Here is a 12650-nt window from a genome sequence, read left to right on the forward strand (position 1 = left end):
TTTTTTTTTTTTTTTTTTTTTTTTTTTTCCCCTCTCTCGCTCAGTAGTGCTCTCCATTATGGCGCTTCCCAACTGGCAGCATAATTCAATCTCTGTGCTTCCTCAAGGGCAAAGAGGTAAAAGGGGATGCAAGTGACTGCCCTGTGGTAGTTCAGTTTCACTTTGTGCTGTGGTTGTAATTGGGTTTGTAAGTTTGACGTTTTGAGGGCTCCAGTGTTCGTCTGTGTGGTTTGATGGCTCTCTCACAGGTTCTCTTGGGATCCTAGGAACTCTCCAGCAGAAGCTGGCAGTGATTTAGCTGTAAAAATAAATAAGTGTTTTTGCAATTTCATTAATAACATAATTTTTCCAAATTATAGTAGTTTTTATAACAACAAAGTAATAACTCTAAGTAGTTGTCTGTGTACATTGTCTTTTCGCCACTATTGAGATGTAGGCTATGCAGATCTTCTGACAGTTCTGAACCATTTATCTAGCAAATGAGGGCTATAAAATATTTTTAGGCTAAGTACTTTTTTTAACATACATTTTCAAAAAAAATTCACAAATTGAAGCTCTGTAGAGAAGGCGTGATTTGTTGAATTCCAGCTGATCGTATCTCCAGTGAAAAGTTTGTTTGACATTGATTTCATATTCTTGATACCATATTTTGATTGAGATAGCATTTGTTTGTTTGTTTGTTTTTAGCTTCTGTTATCTAGAGAAAAGGGAGGAAAAAAAGACTCATTGCTGTTATACATGTTGGCCTATGCAACTCCAGAGAAAATCCACTTCTATTTTGTCAGTACCATTCATTTGATTCATTTCACAGGTACTGATTTATCAACCTGCAGTATAACTGGTTGTAAGTCAGTGTGGAAGGCAGAAGGAAGGAGAACAGGTTATCCTTTACTGTTAGTAGAGAAGAGTTACCTTTGTTGTTCCTGAATGTAATATTTCAAAGCCTTTATTTTTTTCTTGTCAGCAGTTTGGTGGCTGCAGTGGCCTTGTTATCTGCACGTTATGAATTACTGAGCTCATTTAGTGGCAAGTTAAATGTTATAACCTCCTGTAAACTGTGTATGTAGATTGCTCCAAAAATAGTGCTTCCTATTTATTTTCATGGAAGCTAGAACAGATACAAAGAGCACCATAACACTGTTTGATAAATTCTCAGCTAAAAAACACTCTTTTCCAATAGTGAACACCAACAGGCATGTGTTTTTGACCTACTGCCACTGTCACCAATGCTGAGATGCACACCTAACACCTCACTGTATTCACATCCTCTGGTTGATCTCATTGAATGTTCAGCAAGCATCAGTGAATGTCACTGGAAACATCTTTGCTTCACATGCACTTCCATGTCAGACTGCCCCTCTGCTGCCTGTTTCATGGCAACAACAGGTGATGGGATATTGTTGGGAAAGTTTAACCTCTACTGCCGTATTATTAACATCTGCCTCTGATGTTGCAGGCCAACATAAGAAAGTAGGAGACATTACTTTCGGAGCAGTTCTTGTATGTGGTACTTTATTACAGTCTAGCTGTGCTGAGGAGGGCTCTTCTCCATGTGACATATGTTGAATATTAACTATGCTTCGGGTACAGAAGGTGAAGTGTGCACTTTCTGGTTTCTATTGAGTGTGTGGCATTTGAAGATAAACATGTAGGTAGTTAAAGTTGTAAAGCAAGCAACTGGGAATAGAGTAATAGCAGGGCATCAAGTTAGTATTTCCTGGTTCTGTGAGCTCCTTGTTTCTTGCCTTTTTTTTTGCTTTGGAGGGTTTTCTTGTCCCTCATTGGAGCAGAATCATTTTTAATTCTTCTGTGCATTGTCTTGGCTTTTTTTGACCGAATAGTGAATTTACCAAGTGTGAGAAAACATGTTCTGGATACGATTTTAGCAAATTTTGTTTTAGTTCACAGCTATTATTGGACATCTGAAATTTGTGATTTCTTTGTGATGTACTGCTTTAAGAATATTATCTTCTCATCTGCTTTTAGTAGTTTGTTGAAGTTTGATTGTCTGTTCTTGATTTCTTGCTCCTCCACTCTAAAACAACGAAGCAGTATCATCTGATGGTCCAACACTTGTCTAAATTTTTGTGCAGCTTATTTTAACGCCACTCCTAATGCTGTTTCTGCAATTAGTTATAGATTTTTAGACAGTTTGGATGACTGGACAGGAGTTCACATCATGATTAATGCTGATACTGCACAGAAAGCCAAATTGAACAGCAAGTTATTTAGCTCTCCTTCAGCTGAAGTCGGTGAATTCTGCTAGTATTTTGGGTGAAGTGGGAATGCCTAATAAACTAGAGCATTAAAAGTCAAAATTAAAAAAAAAAAAATTCCTCAGTTATAGGATAGCAGGCAGAGAACTGGTTTCTGCATACTGTACCTTTCCTGTATGAACTACAGCTGTAGCTTGTCTGCTTGAGATTTATAGTGGTGTCAGATGTCCTGAGTAACACAAAATGGTTTGCAGAAAAATTGGTTTGTTTCTCTCTTCTTCCTGCCCACCTGTAAGCTCCCTGCTGAAACACAGGGTGCTTAAATTCTCGATTTAACCTCTGCACAACTACATGGGCAAATTGCAGGCCAGCTTTAAGGTCAGCTAACTTTGCTACTGGTGCTTAGCCTATGATTTGGGTTGGTTTAATTTCTATTCCTGTGTGTTCCAAGTGTCATGCCAAATGAGAATTAGAGCTACTTACTTGGCTCCACTTGAAGGTTCTAAGCGTGATTACAATTAGCAACTTTATTGAAAGATTCTTATCAAATACTGCTAATTTTCCTCATGGTGCTCTTTAAGTATTCAAGCTGTCCAGAATGTATTTTGTGGCTTAAGTAGTGTTGTGTGACACTGTACAACTGCAGTTGATATGTGATAACAACAGGCAGATCTCAGGCAGTGTGTTAAGCAAGCATTTGCTGTGGAATTTGGCATCCTAGAGATTGAAAATGTTGGCTCTGTGACTTGGAACGCTCACAGGGACATAAGGGTTTCATTTCTCTCCTGTGCTTTGAGTTACTGTGAACTTAGAAGGTTTTCTTTGAGAACAAAGTCTTACACTGTTGGAATAGAGGCAGATGGAGTGTGTCACTTGTATTTCTTGAAGAAAATCTTTAAGAAAATGAAAAGAAATGTTAAAATGTTAATTCTTTAGAGCACTTAGTGAGATGCTCATTCCTGATGTGCAACTTTACTCCCCCTATTTGGATCTGGAAAAGCAAAACAAAACAAAAAATGAAAAACCAAAGCCCATGTGCAATATCCCCCCATACATAGAGATATAAAAATGAAACAAAACAAAACAAAAAAAACACTTTTTTTTTTTTTTATTATTCTGTTCCAGAAACATGCAAAGGGACAGGAGTTATTTGACCAGATTGTGTATCATTTGGACCTTGTGGAAACTGATTACTTTGGCTTACAGTTCATGGATGCTTCCCAGGTTACAGTAAGTATAACTTCAGTTAAATTTTATGTTCTACAGAAGTTTGCGCTGTATGTTATAAACGTGTTATCAGTGCTATTTCACAGACAGATGTGTAGGCAGTAAGGACTATACTACTGAAACAACTGGTATCATGTTTGGGTCCTGCAAATAAAGTTAAGACATCATTTTTTGACATGTGCATGACTTCTTTGTGCTAAGTATGAATATGCAGCAATTGCAGGTAAAAGAAAATGTGCTGTGTTTAGTAGTCTCATGGTATTAAAAAATGGGTTGTATTTCCCACAAGCAAGGATTTTGCACTACTTGTATCCTTGGTGTTCCAGGCGCAGGTTACGTTGCTCTGTAGACTTAGTTTCATTTGCAATAAGAGAGAAGAATTTTCCTTCTCTCCCCTATTTAGTGACCTCTAGCATTTACAGGTAAAAGAAGGAAAGGGAGAATGCGGTGAGTGGAAAGTGTAGTATTTATCATGCAGAGAGATATGGTTAAAGAACTTAAATCTTGTGGTATTGTATTGCTGTAATTTTTTTCTTTTTGCTCTACTCACGTGTGGAGTTGTTGTGTATGGCTACAACCTGAGTTGTGAGTAAAGAGTATACGCAGCTGGAAAATAAGTGTGTGCTTTTAAATCATCATTATAGACATTTTTTCCATAATGCAAGAGAATAAAAACATATTCTGTGATGTTGGAACAATATAATTGAATAACATAGCAGAAATAGTGATGTCTTGTGAGAAACTGTTGTCATCTCACAGTTCTTAGCTTTATTCTCTAACTTGAGAGTCAGTGTGATCAGATCAGTGTTTTACCAGCAGCTGTGTGATCTGTGTGTTAGCCAATGGCTTTAAGCAAGTCTGTCCAAATATTGTTAATAATAATGATATTGAGAAAGGGGATCTGTGCTTTTTGGAAGAAAAAGCAAGTTAATATGTTGATAGTTTAATATGCGTTCATGACAAAACGTATATTACATGAAACATACACTGTTTTATGATGATGATCATTAGGATGCAGCTAAAAGAGCAGTGCCTGCACATTATAAGCAAAAGAAATGATACTGTGGTTGATTGTCAGAGCTCTGAATTGGGAACTTCGTAGCTGAGAATAGCTACAAGTAGTTCAGTAATGTTTCAGAAGAAGGAAAGGAGAAAGGGAAAGCTGAATATCCTTTCCTAGCAAGAAAGAGGGCAGACCAGAACCAGAAGACTTGGTTAGGAACTGGAGAATGCTTATGTTCATGAACATTAGCAAAAAGGAAGGATTTTTCATCATGAGTGGTAAGGAGAATGAAGCAGAAATGTGAGCAAATGTAGTTTTCATAAATAGCTGTATCGCTGGTGTTCAGAGCAAAATGTGTCTATGTTCTTGTGTTTTAGACCTTAGACCTTAGCTTTGCATGCTGGTCCTTTCCTTAGTAGCATGGGTGGAGGCAAAAGTGTAAAAGTAAATCAGTATATATGTAGTTACAGAGAGACAGGGGCTATGAACAGCTTTTGGAGAGCATGAAAAATGCTGTTTGGAGAGCTTTGGTAGTTATAGTAATATAGGGTTATAGTTTGCTGGATCAGGGTGGGTATTAAAAGCAGACTTCACAGGTGCAAAGCTGGAAGTTCTCTTTTGTTTTGGGGTTCTGCCTGGCTGAAGCTGAGCAGAAAGTAGAACTTAAAACTTTGTTGTGTGAATCCCTTTATCATCCCTAGCACTATGTGCAAAGAGATTCTATGCCTTTCATGGTCTATTTTGAACTTACGACCTGCTCATTTCATTTGCATAGCAATTAATGCAGAGCCTCCCTGTGCCTCTGCGTAGTGCCAGCCCTGCCACACAGTGGCAATTGCGGGACTGGGAGATTAAAGTCGCGTAAACTCCTTGTGGCTCTAAGCCTTTGCCTTTTATTACGTATTCTTGCAAGTCAAACATCTTTAAGCCGCTATTATAAATAAGAGAATACAGAATAGTCTTTGAGCAGTGGCAATTACTTCTGTGTTCCACGGCTAACAGTTTTTCCGTGCGGTACGTTTCTTAGTAACTTTGCCATTCAGACTAAGCAGTGTTGATAACTGGTTTGGAGAAGAAAATCGTAATTAGAGCTTATCTGCTTATTGTTTGAACAGTTCATTCTTAATACAAAAATAAAAGACTTTGATACAACCAAAATGCCATAATGTTGGAAAAAGCAAGATGTTAGCAGTAAGACAGGAAATACTTATAAAGACTATCCAGTGAAATTTGCATTAGCTCGTATCATGTATTGTTTGAAGATATCTATGAATAGAAGGATGTAAAGAATCACTTAATCAAAAGAGCTTTTAATGGGTTTATACTAAAGCAGAACTTTGCATATTGTTGCATTTCATTTATCTGGTACTTCATCCAGAAGCAGAAATACCAGGGAAAGACAGGTGTTGTTTTGATAGTGTGTGGAAGAACTTAATGTAATGGAAAATCCTTATTTTTAAGTGAGATCATTGTTCACCACCCTCCACGACTGGCCAATCCGTCAGTTTTCAATCCCACCTCACTGTATGCTTTTTGGTTTCTCCTGTTTGTGGAAGGGCAAGAAGAGAAAGGAAAAGTGAAGAAAAGGAGACAGGAGTCAAAGGAACAATGATTATCACTAGGCTCTCCCTATCTTTCTTGTTCAGCTAATTGTAACAACAACTTACACAGGGAAGCAGTGCTCGGGATGATTCTCAGTCAAATGTAGGAGGTCTCTGAAATGTTTTAGTGGTAATTGAAAGTTTGGGCTTTTGGTTACATGTGTGGGACGTGTGTGTTACTGCAAAGCAAGGAAGACTTGAAAGTGTTTGTCAAGCCTGGAGATTGCAATTGTCAAATCTTGTGAGACTACGCTCCATGAGTTGAGTTGCCATGAGGAAGTAGTGTTTGTGTTTTTAGTTTGTTTGCTTTCTGGTGGGGTGGGAGTGGGTTGAGGGGGAGGAGCTGTTCTGTGTGAAGCATTCCATGGTTATTTGGGGTTCCTGACATTTATTTGAAATTGTTGGTAGCTAATGATTACTCATTTTTGTTCGTTCTTTATCTCTTACTCCAGATTATCATAAGAAAAAAACCTGTGGTTTGCTGCTGTTTGTGAGCTGCAATATATTCTATCAGAATACAGATCTCTCCTTCTGTGGTGGCATTCTTTGTCCTAGTTGTCTGTCCTGTGATAGCAAAAGGAATGCTATCCCAGTCTCCTTTGTTTTACATGAATTCCAAACAAAAAGATTGCCATCGTTGAATAGGTTGAAATTTCTTTTTGTTTACTTCATGATTGTTCCTGTTCATGAGAATGTTTATAGAGTTGTTGAGAAGGAAAAAAATTGATGTATACTTGCTTTTTGTTTATTTCCAAATGAGCTGCTGCAGTCTTTCAGGTGTGAAACATTAGCTGGGAATGCATGGAAACAAAAGCATTAATACTTCTTTAATAAAAATAGAAAAGTCTCAGTGAACATCTAACTCCTTTATGTTATCTCTAATGTCACAAAGGCTCCTTATCCCTAGCTTAAAGAAGGGCCCTGTGGAATAGCCTTTCACAGCTGGATACATACCACAGAATGGCCAGAGTTGGAAGGGATCTCAAGTATCATGAATCTCCAACCCCCTTGCCGCATGCAGGGCCACCAACTTCCACATTTAGTAATAAACCAGGCTGCCCAGGGCCCCATCCAATCTGGCCTTGAACACCTCCAGGGACGGGGCATCCACAACCCTTTAGGTACTGAAAGGCTGCAATGAGATCACCCCGCAGCCTTCTTTTCTCCAGGCTGAACAAGCCCAGCTCCCTCAGCCTGTCTTTGTAGGGGAGGTGCTCCAGTCCCCTGATCATCTTCATGGCCCTCCTCTGGACCCTCTCCAGCAGCTCCCTGTCTTTCATATGTTGCACTCTGCAGACAGCTGTGCCATGTTGGATGTATGTGCGCATGCAGTGAATGTATTGGGCACATTGGGAAGTGCTGGATTTTTGAAGTGGACAGCATGACTTTTGTGCAAGGTCAGCCTAGCAGGTGCTGGTGGCTATGATAGGGGCCAGAGTTTCCTAAAGAGATGAGAGGCAGGACTCCTGTAGTGAGTTGTCCTGATAAGCTGCATTTTTGTCTGACTTCTTAATATTGGCCAGTTCCTGAATAGGGTTTTGATTTATTTACAATGAAAACTGAGAAGATAGTGGTGGGAGAAAATGGAGAAGAGTGGTTTTTGTGAAAGCAGTATTCCAAGTAAGAAAATAGAAGGAATGTGAAACAGCAAGAACTACGTAGCCCTTAACATCCATCATTCACTACAACCATCAACAATATATTGGAATCTCCCTGACAGGACATTGAAATCTTCATCTGTATGGAAGGTGCCCTTGTCCCGGTTTCTAAAAAGGTCAGGATCATATATGCTTTACCACATAGTTTTCCAACACTGCCATGTAAAGTAATCAGGACAACAAAAAATAATATCCTAAAGCTTTTTTCCATACACTAAAAACTAGATTCATGGATGCTTCAGTATCTATTGGCTCAGAGCCCTGCTATATCAGAATTTTCTTTTAAGGGTTTATTGTCATCCAAATCAGGAGGTTTTTATCCAGCTGCTTGCTTTTGATAGTACTACTATTATTTTTCTTAATTGTGTGAGGGATGTGGAAAAAAGAACGACTCAAACTAGTCAATTAACCTCATATTGTTTTATCTGGGAGTCTTTTTCCTTATGCACTGAGTAATACTGTAACTATGAGTGCTTGCTAAGCAGGAAAAGAAAATAGGAAGAAAATCTTACCATTTGATACATTGATATTGAGAGAAAGGGACTGGTAAATACTTTAGTAACGCAAAAGATTTCCTTTTCTGCTTCTGGCAGAAACATCTCATTTCCCCTTAAGTAAGTGCCCTTAAATAAACCATCAAATTAATCTGTGACTCTGCTTCCCCTCCCTGAATCTCTTATTTCTCTGGTTTATAAGCTCTTTGGGATTGTGGTTGTTGCAAGCTGTGTGTGTATGGATTGTAGCCCAGAGCAACAAATACAGAGCACAGCTGGAGCGTATCAAAGAGCTGTGCAGGTAACAATATCACGTATACTCAGTGCACTGACAACTAATAGTGATGGTGATATGAATGCCAGCTCAGTAACTGTTCAAAGGCAGCTTGGCTGACTTCACAGAAATGCTTAACGTCTAAAGAATAACTACTACTAGCTGCAGCTGTCCAAGCCTGTACTGTAGTCCGTGAACATTTTATGACAGACTCTGAAACATTAAGAATTCCAATGTTTAGTTTTCCAGCAGCCTTCACTATTTCAGAAGGGCTGGAGACCATTTCCTAGTATAGACTTGAGAAGCAGCCATGCAGGAGAGGCAGGCGGTCGTGACTGCCTATTAGTGATGCTTCTCTACCTCTCATTAGGTGTATAGAAGTCAAATGTTCCGTCGAGGACTGAATAGATTTTGCTGTTTGTATGACTGCAACAGAAGTTGAAATGGTTTCCTTTGTTTTCTCTCACAGATTTAGTCAGGTTTGTTGTCTGTTTGTTACAAATTGTTTCAGTTTATTTTTGTAGGGTGCAAGAGGTGTTTGGGGACAGGCTTCAGAATTGAAGGCAATTTTGTTTTTATTGCTGAAATTGATTTTGAGTGGCATTAGCTTTCTTCATTTTTATAATAACTCTAATGAAAACCATGCTCCACTGGACAATGTATTTATATAACTTTGGGGTTCTTTTTTTATTTCTGGCACAGAAAATTTCACCATCAAAAGGAAAAATCTTGCACATGCAGTTGTTTTGTGTGATAGCGATTATCAATCTTGACATTCACTTATGTTCTGCTTCTGTTACTTCAAGTAACAAAGCCAAATCTTGCTTGGGCTAAAGCAGATTGATTATCATATACGTATGAATTAGGATAGGATAATGGTCTTGGAGGGTGCTCCTGTGACTCTCCATTATTCACGTGTTAGTTTATCTGGATTGCAGATAAACCATGTCATGTATCAAGATACTTCTGAGATGGCTCTGTACAGACTCAGGCTAGGATACTCTGAGTTTTTATGAATGCCACTACTTGGTTATATTGAATTCCAACATTCCAAAAATAATATTGTGCTTGGGATTTTTCTTTTTCAGTTCTTTCAGCCTCACTATTCATTGTGATAATTAAAATATTACCGTGGCAGGTTTTGAAATTCATGTGAGATTATTTTTGTTGAGTTTCAGTACATAAAATATGTCTCTTCAGGTAATCCATACACAGTGTGACCCTAAATGTGTTTTGAAATGGCATGTGCAGGGTCTCTATGGCAGCCTTTTCTTATTAGAGGATTGCAGGTTAGTCTGTAGCTGTTAATCTAACTGATTTGGCAGTTTATTTGAACTGAAAGTTACCAATATGTTCTGAAAAGAAGAAAAATGTTTTGCACAACCACAGTCACCTTCAACACTTAAACTTGTTCTCATCCTGTAGTTCAGTGACCAGGAAAATGCCTTCTTCTGACTTTAGAAAAGCCCTGAGAAAATATTTGCTCTGCATCTGAGTCTCAACATGCTGTGCTTAGAAAACAAGACTCCTGGAACAGGAAGTAATCGCATCACATTTTTTCTGCTCTAGCCAGGCATGAAATGTAGACATCTGTATTGCCTTTGAGATAAACATAATCATTAGATTTGTGAGTTTTTCTGATGGTGATACAGTAGAGCACTTTTTCAGACTGGTATTGCAGATTACTGAGGTACTACGGACTATTTCTAAGGACTTCACAGAAGTGAACTAAGTGGAGAAAAAAGTAACACTACTGGCAGCAAGTTTGAATTAACTATACAAGTGTCATCCCCTCTGTGGTAACATTTTTAGGAGCTTGCATTGGGAGAGACAGAAAATTTTCTGGCCATCTGCAAGAATTTTTCTTAGAACACAGGAGTAAAAACCCTTTTCCTTCCAAACATAGCTTGTACTTAAATATTTTCTTAGCTTATCTTACCTCTGTAACATTATTACTAACAGCAGCTGTTGCACCATTTTTGTTTTTTAATTCAGAGGAAAGTTGCCTCTGTGGTATTCATGGTCCAGAAACATGGCAGATTGTTTTCATCCGGTGTCATAATCTACACTTATTAGACCATGACTAATTCCTTTAACTCAATTAATTCAAGATTTTTCCATAGAGAACATAATAGTACAGAAAAGTCTCATGTGCCTTTACCATTTATGGAACCTTGCAAGTATATAAGTTTAAAACAAAAACAAAGAAAAACCTCTGTCAGAGAAATAATTCCCCTGCCAGTTCACAAGTTTACCAAACAAACTGGGAATGTTAGGAGGAGGGATAAGTAAGGGCAATTTCAGTACTCATTAAACAATAGCCTAGAAAAATCTTAAACTATTTTTCCATACCTATAGGAGATCTCATGGCAAAATAACTCATAGTTTTTTTGTTTGTTTGTTTGTTTTTTTTGTTTTTTTTTTTTGTACTTCAGCTGTATTCAGTGAAATTGGGAATTGTAGTACAATGAGATATAAATAACTCTTCTTCCACTCCTAGATTTCTTTTGTTGTAGGAACAAAGACCATATTTGTACTAAAACAGCACACATCAGGTGGCAAAGGATATTAGGAAGAGGAAACTAGGCCTATTAACTACAGAACAGTGCTCTCCCTCCGTTTCCAGCTCTGAGGTGTTCTCTCAAGTCTCTCACTGTCAAGCTTACTAGCAGTGTGTGGTATGAAGCATTGCCGGTAGGAGCAGAAGATGCAGTTATGGAGCACATAAGTCAACCAGGCACGTGCAAGTTCAAGCAATGAAAAAGGGGTGTATTGAAGGGTGCCAAGGGATTTGGTAGAATTCATTGTAAGGGCTGCTGTCTGTCATCTTGGAGCAGTCATGATGCTCAGTGAACAATCCTGAGCACTTGAAAAAGGCAAGCATTTGGAACATATCCAGCACAGGCAAATAAAGAGGATCCAAAAGCAAACCAGCTGATATAACACTCTCTTCATTATATGGGAAATTGAGGAACAACATCTGCCAGAAGATCACATGAAGGAAAAGGTGGCAGTGGGAACATCTAGCCATGTTTCAGATACCTCTGAAGACAGAGATTCCACAGCCTCTCTGGACAACTCTTCTGTAAAATCACCCTTGTTACGGATAACCTTTTCCTTTAATTAGCTTTAATGTATTCATCTGCAAATGTGGGCATGGTGCTGCTTGTCCTTCTGCCAAGGAACATCCCCAAGAAGACTCAGGCTTCCCCTCTTCTACACCTTCCCAGTAGACAGCTGTAGCCTTCTTAATGCAAACCCTCCTGTCCACCATTGGATGCTATGTACACTATCTTGAATATCCAGAGTGGGGTCCACACTACATAGATCAGGATCTTTCCTGTACTGGGGAGACAAGGGGATGGAGGAGTCCAGATATAGTTACAAAAGTGCCAAATAAGAAAGGAAAGCTTTTACTGATCTGCGTTTATTATTATTGCTATTCATTGTCCTGTCTTGGGAAGATCTCCTAATGAAGCATCTGAATGGACCTTAACTCTGGTCTCCAGTACTTGCTGGCAGACCTGAAGTCTTCTGCGTCTCCAAAGCAGCAGCGCTCTTCTACTTCTTTGACTAATCTGCTGTTGTTCCTTGTGCACCATCATGGAGGGTCTATCTTCATCTGCCAGCACCTTCAATGTATTCTTCTTTAGTCTGAGAGACCCTCACATCCAGAACCCAAGGCCTATGCTGGCCCACTGAGGGAGCCTCTTGTCACCACAGTGCAGCAGCCAAAAGGAAGCCAAGTCTACCTTTGCCAGATTTCTTGGGAATAAATGCAGAAAAGAGAAGACATCTCCAGAGGGGGCAGAGGTGGGAGAGGAGGCTCTCCTGCAGACAAACATGCTGGATGTCAATGGATGGCCTCTCAGCTAATTTGCTGATTTGTGGAGGCTGTGTAGGTGGCATGGTGCTGGGCACCTGGACCTTTGATGTTGCTGTGACTGCACTACAGGGAGCCCTTGCAAGATGGTGTTGTTCTGGATCAACTGGGCTAAAGGTGGATCCACTTCCATTGGTTCTTCATCGTGAGATGGATCCACCTCCATGTGTTCCACAACAGTGGGCACTATGCAGGCCATTGTACAGGCACTCTTTTACTACTTTGCAGGCCCCTTCTGCCTCAGTGGTTCTGAGAACCAGTTCTCTTTTCGCATATACAGGTGTGCAGCAGTTG

At 39.2% G+C, this 12650-nt stretch overlaps 1 protein-coding gene across 1 annotated transcript in view; it reads left to right on the forward strand.

Moving 5' to 3' along the window:
- Window positions 1-12650, forward strand: part of EPB41L4B (erythrocyte membrane protein band 4.1 like 4B) — an 87723-nt gene that overhangs the window by 48027 nt on the left and 27046 nt on the right. The window contains exon 2 of the mRNA XM_042809100.1: window positions 3342-3446. Within this exon, the coding sequence (XP_042665034.1) occupies window positions 3342-3446 (105 nt within the window). The remainder of the gene's footprint in view (window positions 1-3341; window positions 3447-12650) is intronic.

This window comes from Centrocercus urophasianus, unplaced genomic scaffold, assembly GCF_019232065.1.
Source record: "Centrocercus urophasianus isolate 14NV4802_14NV808 unplaced genomic scaffold, USGS_Curo_1.0 seq_11, whole genome shotgun sequence".
Taxonomy (NCBI): domain Eukaryota; kingdom Metazoa; phylum Chordata; class Aves; order Galliformes; family Phasianidae; genus Centrocercus; species Centrocercus urophasianus.